Raw genomic sequence first — 15,658 nt, 5'->3', positions numbered from 1 at the left:
CTCTAATTTCAGAACAAATCGGTTGTTTTGAAGCATTAAAGGACCCTGCATGCTTGAACGGTTCTGTGTGTTTTTACTGCACAATTTTTCACCACAGATTTGTTTACTGACTATTCTGTTACTGCAAAAGGCAGGTGAAGACCCCCATCACCCACCGTTGCACCCACCCCCTGCCCACCTCCCACTCCATATTGTCTTTATCAAAAATACCACGATGAAAAATATATGGTAAAAAGAGTGGGAACCACTTTTACTCGTGCTTTTCTAGTGGCCATGAAGACATGGGGAAAATAAGACCAGACAAACAAGTAATGTTTTAGAACTTGGTTCTTACTTTTTGGGTTTCACAACAAAAGGATCATGTTTAAGGATTTGGAATTCAAGGATAACCAACTAGCAATCTTAGGAATCTGTCTCCCAAGCAACCCTCCATAGTAGAATCCCCTCAAGGCTCTGATTAGCTTCAGGTTAATTGGGAAGAAAATGCCTCTAATGTGTTCCCTCCACTGAGTGCTGATGTGTCTGGGCACTCAGTGCTAGAGTGCTAGTAAGGTCATGGTGACCCCCGGTATTCTTCCCCTTGGGCAATAGGGTCCCTGGATTGCATCTTTCCATCTCACCAAGGTGTGACAGAGATTGAAATAAGAAATGTCAATATGTTTGTTGTACTGTTTTTTCTCTTATTCCACAAATAAGACAACCACCAAATACATAGTAACAAAGAGCCAATTTCTCCGATTCTCTCCCCGGTGTCACTCTCAATCTCTTAAGCAGAGATCTTCTTAGCTGGATGATGTCCAGATCTTCCATGAGGCTCTCCCTGTGGCCCCAGGTTGCGTAGCTTCGCACAGATAAACTAAACACACCTGTTGCATTACCAAGCCTTGTCGCAGTAAGGTACGGAGTGCTACACATCAGGGCGATCACTGGGTGATTGCCAGGCTCTACAGTGATTCCCTATCTCAGGGGCTTGGTCCTATTATCCAAGCCAGCATCACTTTCCCACTAGCTGAGCCAAAGCTCACTATTGCACGGGAGCCTGTCTCTAGGCCAGTATTTTTACACGTGAGCTATCTGGCGGCTAACCTTCTTGCACCACAAACTTCTTCCTCCTCTCAAACCTTCTACACAAGTGAACTAGTGTTGTCCTCCTGACTGTAGCTGGCCCTGTGTCTCCTAGGGACATCTGACAAACTACTTGTCTTATCTTCTATTCCCGTACTCCTCCAACATGGGGCCTTTTCTCCTTGCCGCCCCTCTTGCCTTCTTCTTCCAGAGATTTGAACTCATTCTCATTTCCTCTCCTTCCCCCAGAAGCTCACTGTCTCCAGAGCTCTGGTTCACTCTAGGCTGGACTACTGCAACAGCCTCTTTCTAAATCTGCCTGCTTCTACTCTCCGCCCTCTGCAACTTATCCAGAACAGGACTGCAAGACTTGTCCTTTGCCTCAAGCCCAGGGAATCGTATCTCTCCAGGACTGAAATCTGTACACTGGCTCCCTGTGGCTGCGAGGATTAAGTTCAAAACCCTCTGCATCGTCCACAAGGCCTTCTGGGGCCTCAATACCTTCAACTCTCTCTTCCTAAATACCTTCCTTCTCGAGCTCTTCGCTCATCTGCCTCAAACTCCCTCAGGGTCAGTCGCTTCTCCAAGCAACGAGTTGGTGGTAGATCCCTTTCTTCGGCTGGAGTCTCCCTCTTGAACAGCCTCCCTGAAACTTAAGGAGAATCATCTTCGGTTCCGGAAGCACCTGGAAACCATTTTCTTTGCTTCTGCTTTTTCTCCTCCTCTCCCTTGCTGACTTCCTGGCTGACACTGACTTTGCACTTGTTGCCTGGCTGCCCTCTGATCTCGGGCCCAGGTCCCCCCACACCCCACCAGTCGCACTCCTGCACTGCCCTCCTTGCAACCCGGCACTTGGGGACTGTTTCTGTATCCCAACAGTCCCACTACCAGCACTTGACACCTGTTGTCTGCACTTACCCTGGCACTTGTCACCTGCTGGCCGTACTTTACCTATTGTTATTATTTCTTATCCCATGTGCTGCACTGTCCTCTCCCCCTTCCCACCCTGCACTTCTCACCCCTCCCCTTCCCATGCAGTTGCGCGATCTGAATGACACCTGGCCTAGTAGGATCGTTGTCTGTCTTCGCTCTGTTCTACTCCCTTGCCTCGTTGCGCCTTGAAACACCTGTGTATAGGCACATTATAAATGCCATATCATATCATATCATTCTTTCTTGGGCTCTCCTTCTACCTTTCTTCTGCTCCTCTGTTCTCACTTTTCCTCCTTGCTCTTTACCTCCTCAGATTTATTCACTTTTTCTAACTTTCTCCACACTCATCTGCTTTCCCAGATATTCATCCTTTTCTGTACTACCTGACCCTACTTGTTCATGGTTCCCCTCCTTCATCCTCTTTTGTACTTTCTTCTTCTCAGTGCTATTCTACTCCTCCATCCTCTGAATGTACCTCTTCCCTTGATGTCCTCCTCCTGTAACGTCTGTACTCTCTCTTCCACCTTATGTTCCCCTCCTCAAACCTCTGTACTCTCCTATCCCTCTTGTCGTTCTCTGCCCTCGGCCTCTGAACTTTCCTCTCCCCTTGAACCTTTGATGTTCTCCCCTTTAAACCTCTAGAGTTTCCTCTTCCTCTTAATGTTCTCCTTCTCCAATCCCCATACTCTACCCTCCTCCTGCACACTCCGTTCTCAGTGTGCCTCCTCTACCTCCACTACCCTTGGCTCTCTCCACATCTCCTCCTTGTTCTTCTGCAACTTTAGCCCTCTGTGTGCCTCTGCCTCCCTGCAGCTATTTGCTCCATTGCTCCAAACATCCACATCCATGTAAATGTGCCTGGGTTTTTATAGCGACTCGAGCTCTCCCCCTGGGAGTATCTATGGCATGCACGTGTGATGGCCTATTGTTCTGAGTATGGGATTGGTTCAAGGTTTCAGGTGCATTCAATGCCTTACCTGCTGCACATCCTGCTCCACAGACCAAGCCTACAATAGGCTGGTCAACCAACTTGAAACTCGCTATTGTGGTCATGTGATGTGAAGTGCAGAAGCAGAGTTCACATAGAAGCGGTGGCAGGGCCTGCAACGCTTCAGTGTTCAGCTCACAGGATGCATTGCGGGTATAGAACCATGCCTGAAGCACAGGTCGACATTGAGGCAGGCTGCAGTGGTTGTCTTTACCTCCCATATAGAATCATATAAAGGGTCAACAATAGGAAAAAACAAATGTGGCGGTCCCCTGCCATCGGGCCCTTGTGTTGGAGTCCAGGAGATCCTCTCCATGCAGCCCACTGGCCCCACATTATGTAACTGGTGGTGGTGCCCAGTCCTCTGAATCTCCCATATTGAATACCCTCAGGGTCATAAGGAGAGGCAGCGCGTACCTATCTATCTATATTGGTTTTTATATTGCGCAATATCACCCGAAGGCCTCAGACCACTCACCTGGACAAACGGCACAAAGAAACATAAAAGCAAGCAACAGGGAAGAAGACCACAACCTAATCATTTCGCACAACAACTGAGACTCAAAGAATTATGGGGATTCATAGAGGCGAAAGGCAATCAGCCTTGTGGTAACTGCACAGTGTGCATGTTCCCTACTCACGCTGCAGAGATTAACATTGGATTACAGCAACAATGGTCATGGTCCATAGAGACAAAGGACTGTGACAAACTGTAACACCGAAACTGTGGTAGATCAGACCCAATGCCCCCTGGGGAAAAAATACCCAGGTGAAACCAGTCCGAAGCTCACAGCCATAGTGATCAAGCAGAGGAGCTAGATTCAATCCAAAATAACAAGCGCCCCTATGGTGGTCCACTTTTTGGAGAATGGTCGCGCAGAAGTCAGCTTTAGATGGACGATTCGGAATGCAGTGATTATACCAACAAGAAAAAAAACCGAATTAAATAATACCGAAAAAATAACAAAAAATAAATATATGGGGGGCGGCAGTAAGGGGTTATAAGGTCGGTGGGGGTCCAGGGTGGGGTTAAAAGCATGCAAAAACAGGGCTTTCCCCACAATTTAAAAAGAAAAAAATGTGATCTTTTTTTTCCCCGTTATTATTTCATTCACTATTTTTTGATTCGTTGTAATCACATGTAACCGGACGGTTCTACTCACAGGGAAACAGGGGACTAGATTGGATGGGAATCAGTTAGAACTGGAGCGGAAGTCATGACTAGCAATGTTTCCTCTGTCCCCTAACCTCAACTCTTGCACCCACCATCCATCAGCCAAAAATAACCACACCTTCATATTATTAGTCCAGATACATGTGATTGGGACCCGAGGGACACAGACAGCTGCGCCTCTTGCCCCTGTTAACCTTCCTGCGCCCACATTTAAATGATGCACAACACATGGACATTAACTACATTAGATGAATGGTGTTACTGAGTCATTATGCCCGATGCAAGAGGTGTATGTATGATAGCTCTAGACAACATGCTGAGCCAGAGCAGGTACACTGCCCTGGACACACCACATTGCTACTGGTTTCCCATATGTTCTTGACCTTGTTTTCTGTGCTGGGGTAGTGATCTGTAATGGATAGGCGAAGCATAGGTCCCACATTCCCACATCAAGGAATATGCAGGAAGTTAATAGTATTCGCCCGAGAACGTTGGCGTTTTAAACACACGTTTGCCCTAAACATAGGCATTCATTATTTGCATCGACCCATCTAACAGTTCTAACATGGCCGCAAGCCACCCTGGAGTACATACAGCCTGCTTAGACATAGTAAACAGACTATCCTGGGGGTACCAGCCTGCTGATTGCTTCATTTCCATACAGCCGTGACATTCGCATCCAAGTGGTTGGAGTGCACTGCATCCCATCATCGAGAATAAAGTCTGATGTCTTGGAGAGTGTAAACAATTAACACCCAGAAGCACTTACCCCTGGCATCTAAGGACTCCTACCACCTCATGCACAGATGTGACCAGTAAATAGCTGTGACTGACTCCCTGTGGTTGTCTTTTTGTATTGTGTCTACAGACACCAAGACTGCCACATTAGTGGGCACATTCTCTTCCCTGCAAAACCCTTTGGTAAGCCACAGATACAACAAACGCGTGTTGAGCTGTAGCTGTGTTTGGCATTAAGAGACCATTAAAACCATGCCCCCCCCTTTCACAGTTCCCCCAGTGAGCAGCGCACCTACACTAAGATGGAGATGATTTTATCCCCACTCGTGCACATGTTTAGCCAGACATAAACGATGAAGTAGTCATAGACTGAGCCCGCAGGTGCTTCTTGGCTTTGAGGTGGATCTAATGTAGGAGATTCCATCTTGCAGTGGCTGCAGATCACTAACGATAAGATTTATTATATACATCTCCTCCTTCGCACGACGACCATAAGTAAAGAGGGGGTTTGAAAGGAGAAAGAAACACAATACTGCACACATTCTAAGCCTAATTTCAAGGTAAAATACTGACTCTGTTAAAAGCACCCAAGTTTGCTAAAACTTGTAAAATATCTGCAAGTGGTGAGTGTGACACCTCTTCTTTTAGCTCTCACCCAAACTTCAAGACTCCATCTGCGCCGCAGCACAACCACTTTCCTGAGGAAGGTTCCTTAGGTCTGCAGGGCTGAAACAGGTTGGGATTATTTTTAATGCACAGAAAGGGGTCAAAATGGAGCAGGACGTGTTCAGAATGTTAATTAAAGAGTTCAGGAAAGTATTGTTTATATTGTGTATGGATTGCATGTGTTGTATGAGCGTTAGAATATAGGGTGAGAAAGAGAGAGGTCTACCAACTGCACCTCCTCAGAAGTATTCTTCCATTCCTCTCCTTCCCCCAGAAGCTCATTGTCTCTAGAGCTCTGGTTCTCTCTAGGCTGGACTACTGCAACAGCCTCTTTCTAGATCTGCCTGCCTCCACTCTCCGCCCTCTGCAACTCATCCAAAACAGGACTGTGAGACTTGTCCTTGGCCTCAAGCCCAGGGATCGTATGTCTCCAGCACTGAAATCTCTGCATTGGCACCCAGTGGCTGCAAGGATTAAATTCAAGACCCTCTGCATTGACCACAAGGCCTTCTGGGGCCTGGGACCTCAATGCCTCAAACTCTCTCTTTGTAAATACCTTCTTACTCGAGCTCTTCGCGCCTCGAACTCCCTCAGGGTCAGTCGCTTCTCCAAGCAACGAGTTGGGGGTAGATCTATTTCTTCGGCTGGGGCCTCCCTCTGGAACATCCTCCCTGCCTCTCTGAAACTTGAGGGGAACCATCTACGGTTCCGGAAGCACCTCAATACCTTCCTCTTTGCTTCTGTCTTCTCTCTTCCTCTCCCCTGCTGATTTCCTGTCTGATACTGCACTGCTCACCTGGCTACCCTCTGATTTCAGGCGCAGATCCCTGCACGCCCAGTTTCACACCCGTACTGCCTCCCAGCAACCCTTGCACTTGGGTCTGTATCTGTAAACCTACAGTTCCCCTACTTGCACTTTTGGAAACCTGCTGTCTGCACTTACTCTTGCACCTGCCACCTACTGGACGCACATTTTGTTATTGTTTGGATCCCATGTACAGCACTGCCCTCTCCCCTTTCCCCTGGCACTTTTCCCCTCCCCTGCACTTGCGCAATCTCAATATCACTTGGCCTAGTAAGATCTTTGTCTCTGTCCTCCCTCTGTTCCCACTTCCTTGCCTCGTCGCGCCTTGAAACACTTGGGTATAGGCACGTTATAAATGCCATATCATTTCTAGATGCAAATCTGTTGTTGGCCTAGAATGAGCCGCAGTGAAAATTCAAAAGGTGCACCATTGGTTGCATGAATGAGGTTGCTGCTGACATGGTATACGGTGGAGTATCCATGAGCAATGGGATGGTAGGGTGAACTGGCTTAATGACCTGTTCATTGTTCATGTGCACGCGCAGGTCTCGCCAGAGAGCCAGCTGCTCACAATGCCATTGGCCTTCTTTCCCAAAGTCCAAGAGGAGTGAATCACAAGGGAATCTGGGAAATGGGGTTGTTGCTTAAGTGATCTCTCAGAATAAATAAGTTCACTGGTAAAGGGCAGGAGAATGCACAGTGCTGGGGCCGTGGCTGATTGGTTTGCCGTTTGTGTGCCTTTAAGTCCTCAGCCATTGAATCTGAACCATCCTTAGGGACTGGAGCCTTTCCCCATGTATAGGAAACCGCTAGAGCGGATATTGTGTCTGAAACTCAGCCGAGCTTCAGGGAAAACGTTTCTTTCTCTCTGGGACTGTTGGAGAAGTGTCAGAGGTGGTCACTTTGTAAGTAGTGTTGCGCGACGATTGGTGTGTGTTCTCACGCCCCTAGGTCCTATCCTCTGATTGTGCCTGGCTCCACTTCAGAGACCTGGAGAATCTTGGCGTTGAACTCCTCAGAGGAATGGCCCCTCGTTGTAGCATCTGGGCTGGTGCAGGCCAGGATTTGGCAGGTGTCTTGCAGGAGTCTCAGATCTGTAAAAGGCCTGTGGGCCCACATTTAACCATGTCTTTCTGGTGCCCCTACGAGTGTCTCTGTGCCCTGCGGTCACCCCTTCTAACCTACACAATAGAGGGATGTATGCCTACTGTCTTTCCCTGCACAGGGAACGCCTGACAACTATTTGCCTTGTGTAACATGGAGCGACAGAAGTTGGTCTGAGCGAAAACCAGCCTGGGCCTTCAGAGTAAGAGCGCTGTGACCTCTACTCATATTGATTTTGTTTCAAAACATGTGCATCCAATTTCATGTTATTCTGTGAGCCCACTGCGTTCATTGTGGCATGCTTCCAGCTGCATGGGAATAACTGGAGACATTTTGGAACAAAACAACTAGGGACTATTAGCAGTTTTTGGGGTTTTGGAGGGGCACTTATTTTAGGAGAGAGAATGTTTATTGTATCCACCGAAGTGGATGAAAGTGCAGACAGCGGTTACAAGAAGGAGTTAGGAGCCCCCTGAAGATATGCAGGCCAGGCCTGGTCACCATCTGCAAACTCAATCCCAGCTAGCGGTGCAGTAAGTGGTCTGCGGTGGTCCACAGGCAGGCTAAGGAGAGCCACCCACTAATCAGCATGTGAGTACCGCCTCACTTCACTTTACTTTATTTATAAACATAAGGATAACTAATCTTACTCTCCGTGCTCGATCTGGGAAGATATATCAACTTAGAAAAGATGATATTTTGAAAATCCATGTCTACAACAACGTCATCAAAATATAATCTATGAAGAATCTATTTGTCTAATTTGTCGAGCAAGCCACCTCTGGAGCCTTCCTCCTTTCTCATTTGAGGTTGCTAGACAAGTCCGATCTATGAAAACCTCATCAAAACAGGTCCATCCCTGTTCCTCTAAAATGATTAAGGACCACATTGACACCCTTGCTCCAGCCCTTGCCGATTTCTGTAACCTCTCCTTCGCCTCTGGCGCTTTCTCCTCCCCTCTTAAACACTCCCTTGTGCATCCTCTCCTCAAGAAATCCACTGCTGATCCATTATGTCTAGCAAACTACTGTCCAATTTCCATTACTCCCTTTTTGGGTAAGCTCCTGGAAAAGCTCGCCATCTCTAAGCTTAATCTTCATTCTGACTCCCTCCATGACCACCAATCTGACTTCAGAGCTTCCAGAAGCATGGAAACTGCTCTCCTGAACATCCGTGAAGACCTGCTCTCCAACCTCGACTCTAACATTCCCTCTGTCCTCATCTTACTTGATCTCTCCTCTGCGTTTTACACAGTCAACCATACCACCCTGCTCAATCATCTCTGTGATAACCTGGGTATCACTGATCAGGCTCTGGCCTGCCTGACCTCTTTTCTCTCTGATCGACCCTCCCAGGTACAACTTGGGTCCTTTCTATCTTCTATCTCCCTCTCCACATGTGGTGTCCCCCAGGGGCCTAACCTCTCGCCTTGGCTTTTCAACCAATACCTGGCAACTCTAGCCTACTGCATCTCAATTTTCTGCTCAACTTTCCGATGCTATTCTGATGACACCAAACTCATTTTCAGGCTTCCTTCAGCCTCCTCCTCTCCTTCCCTCATTTCCGATTGTTGAAGCGCCATTCAAAATTGGTGTGATGCCAACGATCTATGTCTAAATGCCAACAAGACCGAGATCCTCCTTATTGATACAGCATGTCCATCCTTTCCTCTCACTCTCTGGCCAGCCTCCCTTGGTCCTCCTCCTACCCCCACCTGCGCGGGCAAGAACGTTGGTGTTATCTTTGACTCTACACTCTGCTTCTCTGCACACATCTCTGACGTTTCCAACAAGTCAAACTTTTTATTGCACCTCCTTAAAGGTACTCTGCCTTTCCTCTCCTTCCCTCAAAAGCTCACTGTCTCCTAAGCTCTGGTTCTCTCCAGACTGGATTACTGTAACAGCCTCTTCCTAAATCTTCTTGCCTCCACTCTCCACCCTTTACAACTAATCCAGAACAGGACTGCGAGACTTGTCCTTGGCCTCAAGCCCTGGGATCATATCTCTCCAGCTCTGAAATCCTTTCATTGGCTCCCAGCGGATGCAAGGATTAAATGTAAAACCCTCTGCATTGTCCACAAGGCTTTCTGGGGCCTGGGTCCAAAATACCTTCAACTATCCTTCCGTAAATTCCTCCCTTCTCGAGCCCTTCGCTCCACTAGTTCGAACTCCCTCAAGGTTAGTCGTTTTGCAAAGAAACAAGCTGGGGGTAGATATTTCTTCTGCAGGTGCCTCCCTATGGAACAGCATCCCGGCCACCCTGAAACTTGAGGAAAACCATTTCTGGTTCCAGAAGTATTTCAAGACCTTCCTCTTTGCCTCTGCCTTTGCCCACCTACCCCCTGTTGATCTGTTTCTTCTCTTGGCATTGTGCGCCTGGCCACCCTACGTCATTCGGGCCCAGGTACCTGCTCACCTTGCTACCCTTTGCACTAGGGTTCTGTATCTGTACCCATACAGTCTCCCTCCCACTTTTCTTCTGCACTTATCAGATATACCTTATCTGACCAACTTTCACCTTATACAGAAGAGTAAAGGATCTAGGGTCCCCGGTCCAGTCAATTTGGGCCCTATTTCTTTAAAACACGACCCTGATTTATGGTCTAAAATCGTATAGCATCTGTTTCGAGAACACTTTGCCACTGGTATATTACCTACCTCCTAGAGGATAACCTACATAATTCCCATCTTTAAAAAGGGTGATCTATCAAAACCAGCCAACTATGGACCGATAGCCCTTTTGGACACTATTAGTAAAATCTTTGCATCCACAATTTTGAAAGAACTAGAAATCTGGGTGGATAGACTTAACATCTTAGTTCACAATCAAGTGGGATTTCGGAAAATGGTAGGCACCAGTCTGAACGGTACTATCTTGGCACATGTTCGCGCCTTGGTATGCAATGGCACCTTGGGAACAGTTTACATGGCTTCCTTAGATTTATCGAGTGCCATTGATAGAATTATTACCCAAAAATGATGGCACAAATTATTATTGCGAGGGGTGTCGCTTGTGTTGATTAAGCTTATCTCTCTTCTGTATCATAATACTTTTATTAAGATTAGGATTTCTAGGGATGGGACCTTATTGAGGGTGATAAAAACATCAGTAGGGCTAAGACAAGGGTGTGTCTTGGCCCCACTGTTTTTTAACATCTATGTTTCTGATCTAGACTCTTCATGGGACTCAATGAATTCCTTCCCAGTAAAGCTTGGCTCTTTGAAACTTAATTAGTTGGCTTTCGCTGACTGTATGCTAGTCTTTGATCTGACTTCTGTGGGACTGCAGTATAAACGTACTGCATTGTCTCCATATGCAGGAGATAATAATTTCATAGCCAATGGGGGAAAATCGATGATAGTCATATTTTCGTGTAAACAGAATGCCAAAGATGATGGGATGGGAAGTTGGAGGTGCCCACCTGGAACTTTGCCACTCTATCAAATATCTAGGTTTCAATTGAACTTAAACATATCTCGAGGGCCCTTTCAAAGATTATATTGGAGCTAAATCACTTGCCCTGATTACACAGTTAGAGAATCCGCCTGAGTTGTGCCGCTGATTCTCCTTGATTGCATTTCGCAGGTTTTATCTTGCCAAGGTAGTTTTGGTGCTAACTCATAGCTTGGAGTTTTCTTTGATAGATATTTGTCCTTTTCTTTGGAATAATGTTTTGGGTCATGCTATGGCAATTCCTAATTGTGTCATTCGGCATGAAGTCGGGCTGAATTCCCTGGCAACTCGAGTATTGTGGTACAAAATGCGACTGTTAAGCAACTTGTTATTGCCCCCCCAAACCCTCAGCTCCTAAATCCATGTTCGAGGCTTTGCATACCTTGTTTAAAGGAAATGTTATATCCTCACTGAATGAAATTGGAACTGACATGACACAGTTATTATCTATACTTGGTCAAGTTCATACAGTCCTAATTGTAAACCCTATTTTGGCTAAAAGAAAACTCATGGATTATGATTGGTGTGAGCCGACAGACAAAATATGCACATCTACACTTAATGAGGTTTACAGTCATTTTCCCAGGAAAATAACTTTACTATCTGTATATATGTCACTCGTTCTATGCCATAAAGGCTGGGGAATTTACATAAGATTTACGTTTAATATACTGCCGACCCCGGAGACCATAGGACCGAGAAGAACGCTATTGATTGTGTAAACAATCTGACTGTATTGAAATAATCAAACATCTGGTACTTTTTTGTGAAACCACTGGACATATTACGCAAAAGTGTTTTGGTTGTTTTAACGATTTCAGTTCCAGTGAAAGAGATACTATTCTTTGGTCTGAGTTGATGGTGGGAAATCACATAACAAATCTGCTAGACTTATATCGGATGCTAGTAGAGGTATTTGATATCGTAGGAATTCAAATTTAAATGAGTTGTGTGGATTTTGTATTCTCATTTCCAGTTTTTAATGTTTTTTCTTGGTTACAATTTTTCCTCTTCTCTTTAAATTTTCTTTTATGGGAACAAAAACGATGTTTTAATTAACTAGTGTAGTTGTGGAACCTTGTAAATGATGAATTCTGAACATATGTATTTTTTACTATATATAGTGAAAAGGTTGTATATGTTAACCCAACTCACTAATAAAACATATTTTTTAAAAAAATCACTAGAAATAAGCAGATTTACCCTCATGTTGCATTGGGCCAACTCCTGTAGGATCAACATTACACATGTGCGTAATAAAATAAGTTGAGGTACTTCCTTTGTGGGCACGGGTACCCTGAATCTTTCCCTCAGTGTATATTCGTTTGACATGTCTACTCGACAGATGATGCAGGATGAAATGGTTGACATCTGTGCTCATAGTGGAGGAATCATGGTGGTAATGCAAAATGAGACAGTAGTCTCCACAAGAGCCCAACTTATCTGCCAGCCCTGCAGAGCCGATCCAAGAGGAGAATATTTTTGCATTAGACGTACAGATTTTATAGGGGTGGAAACTTGACTTATTTACTTGGTTTTAGTTTTTTTTTTAAACTTAATGTATTTTAATTATTGAATGAATGATTGTGATACATGCATTCAATATATTTATTGAGTGATTGGTCATGGCAACTGAATGCCACTCCACAACAAATCAAAATGCTACATGGCCCTGGATCTATGCTACCAGAGAGGTTTGGAATTGATAGTCTGTTTCTGTCCTGATTCTGTTTTAATCTCTTGCAACTCCTTTGTCTCAGAGTTAAATCAGTACACATTGGTATCTGGGGATGTATTTTGTGGGATGTGCTCTCTGAAGAGACACTGTGCTCTAGATGCCTAAGTCAGGGGTGTGCAACCTTTGGCTCTCCAGATTCTTTGGACTATAACTTCTATCAGCACTAGCTAGCATTGTCCATAGACAGGGACTGTGATATTTGTAGTCCAGAAAATCAGGAGAGCTGCAGAATGCACCATATCTATCATCTGTATTAAACAAAGTTGGTTGAAACAAAGAGTGAATACTCATCTGACTTGTTGCTCTGTCTTTTTCTTTCTGTCGCCCAGCAGCAGCGTCCCCTGAAGCAGTCCCTGAGCAGCTCCCTGTGCCGGGAGTCACATTGGAAATGCCTGGTACTCACCCTGCTAATGTACGGCTGCTTCTGCGTCATGGCCTGGTGCCAGCTCTCCAAAGTCACACGCCTGACCTTCGATGGGACCTACCGTGGAGAGTCTATGGTCTACCACGACAGCCCTTGCTCCAACGGTTACATCTACATCCCCTTGGCCTTCCTCAGCATGCTGTATGTAGTTTACCTGGTGGAGTGCTGGCACTGCTTCACCAAGAACGAGCTTCAGCACAAGGTGGATGTCAACAGTGTCTACGAAAAGATTCAGCGGATGCAACAGTCCACTCCCTGCATTTGGTGGAAGGCTATCAGCTACCACTACATTCGACGCACAAGGCAAGTGACGCGCTACCGCAACGGTGACGCCTACACAACTACCCAGGTCTACCATGAACGAGTCAACACCCACGTGGCAGAGTCCGAGTTTGACTATGCCCGGCATGGTGTCAAGGATGTCTCCAAGGAGCTCTTGGGGCTCTCTGACTACCCTGTCACCAAGCTACGCTTCACTAAGTGCTTCAGCTTTGCCAGCTCTGATGCAGAGACCGCATATCTGACACAGCGGGCCCGCTTCTTCAGTGAGAATGAAGGTCTGAACGACTACATGGAGGCCCGCGAGGGCATGCACTTAAAGAACGTTGATTTCAAAGAATACATGATCGCCTTCCCAGATCCTACTTGCCCACCTTGGTACGTCCGACGCTATGTCTTCTGGATAGCCTCATTTGCCATTTTATCCTGGCCACTGCGGGTACTGGCTGAGTATCGAACGGCCAATGTCCATTACCATGTGGAGAAGCTCTTTGGGGCTGATGATGGGGTCACAACCCCTGAGGAGTCTGGCTTTGGCCGCTGGATCTCCAGAGTGAACACAGTTGATATGACCGAGCTGGAGTGGCATATCCGGTCCAACCAGCAAATTGTACCAAGCTATTCCGAAGCCATGCTGATGGATGCCACAGTGGCCAACAGCACCTACACAGCCTACATGCAGAACTGCCAGCGCTGCCGCCGGACCGTCAGCAGCAACTCGCTGCCCTCCCAGCGTAGTGCTCGCACCGGGGCCCCTTTCGCTCGCCTTCCCTTCAGCCGTAGCCGCTTCTCCCTGAGTGGGCGGCTGCAGACAGCCCGGCGGGGCTACCTCTTCCGTAGCTTGAGCAACCTTGTTGGAGGTGGCAGCCACTCACCCACCTCCAGCGAAACACAGCCTCTGGAGAACCCACCGTGCTACCGGGAAGCCCTGTGCTTTCCTGTGCTCATTGTGCATGGCGATGAGAGCTGCCACCGTGAGGCATCACCTTCAACCCAGCCCAGCAGCAGGGTGAGTGGCACTCCATTATGATCTTGCCAACTCAGAGATGCGGGATGCCAAAATAGGTGGGATCTGTGGAAGGATCACATAACTCAATAGGATATCCAACCGGAGTAACACAAGTGGGTAAAACAATGACTTTTTAATGTAGGCAAAACCCGAAACAGCTCCCGATATCCGCATCCTGTAAATTAACCTGAACATTCAAATGGACTGGTGCGCACACGTCCAAAATGCCAACGTCTCCTCATCTGACACCTGCTCGTGACACTTCCCGGAAGCCCCCCTGTCCACCGTCAGCAGAGCCATACCGCCCATTCGACAAAGTGGGGCCAGATCACCAAGGGCATGTTAAACTCCCTGAAACTGTGCTTCATCCATCCCATGCCCTTCACTGTCAATCTCAGGAGTTCAGCAGCCAATCTGAAAGCAGTATTCCCTCTTCCGGTGGGCGGAGACATCTCTACTCACACGCTGCAGTTGTCTGGGCCTTGCCCCCTCACTGCCCTGTGTTCTGCGTATCTGCCACGCAAACTCTTCCGATGTCTGTTTTTTCTGTTCAATTGACTTAAAAAATAATATATATCTATATATATCTTTACAGCTACTGTCTGTGCTTATTCTGGTATTTATTGCATCTCTGAGCCTGAGCTGTTCGGTATACTTTGAAAAAGCATCTTTGAGGGTCAAGCATAGATTAACACGAATCACCCAAACCTGCACAGGAAGGATTAGTCTAAACCGACCCCCGCCACGAAAACTAAGCAAGCAGTGACACAGCAGGCATGACAAGTATTTCGGAACTGCTTTTGTTGCTGAAGGGGCTTAGGGCCATTCTCAGGTTTTTTGTGGCGCAAGTGATGAGGCGCGCTACCGTATGGATGCACACATTCAGATGGCCTCTTCCACACCCTCTTGTTTATTTGCGCAAATAGTAGGGTGATTCTGTGAATTACAACGCACACCCTGCATCCAAAAACAGCACATGCATTCAAATGAGCATAGTCTCGGGGGGATAGCTCAGGGGCAACGTGCTCACCTTGGAAGCAAGGTGACACGAGCAACACAGGTTCTATCCCTGGGTCTGAGCTTAGAAACCTCTGGGTATTAAGCGTGTTATAAATAACCTATCATATCATATCATACAATAAATATATTTCCAGGCAAAAGGGGATGTACAAGGCAAGAGGGGGTCATTCCTGATCCTGTCATGTTTTAAACCGCTACAGCCGCAAGCAACGGCTGCGTTCCTATTCTCCAAGCAGCGATAGAAGTGCTTCTATTTTTTTCA

At 46.7% G+C, this 15,658-nt stretch overlaps 1 protein-coding gene across 4 annotated transcripts in view; it reads left to right on the top strand.

Annotated features, from left to right (window-relative positions):
* Window positions 1-14,975, top strand: part of TMEM151A (transmembrane protein 151A) — a 137,021-nt gene extending 122,046 nt beyond the window's left edge. For 3 of the 4 annotated variants that reach the window (XM_069644878.1, XM_069644880.1, XM_069644879.1), the window contains one exon: window positions 12,997-14,975. In XM_069644878.1, coding sequence (XP_069500979.1) covers window positions 12,997-14,397 — 1,401 coding nt within the window. In that variant the 3' untranslated portion in view covers window positions 14,398-14,975. Of the gene's footprint in view, window positions 1-12,993 lie in introns of all 4 variants that reach the window. The other variant, XM_069644876.1, reaches the window with a different exon arrangement.
* The last annotated feature ends 683 nt before the right edge of the window (window positions 14,976-15,658 follow it).

Source organism: Ambystoma mexicanum, chromosome 2p, assembly GCF_040938575.1.
Source record: "Ambystoma mexicanum isolate Mex_15411 chromosome 2p, UKY_AmexF1_1, whole genome shotgun sequence".
In the NCBI taxonomy this organism is placed as follows: Eukaryota; Metazoa; Chordata; class Amphibia; order Caudata; family Ambystomatidae; genus Ambystoma; species Ambystoma mexicanum.
The sequence above is the reverse complement of the archived record's forward strand: the minus strand, read 5'-3'. Positions and strand labels throughout refer to the sequence as shown.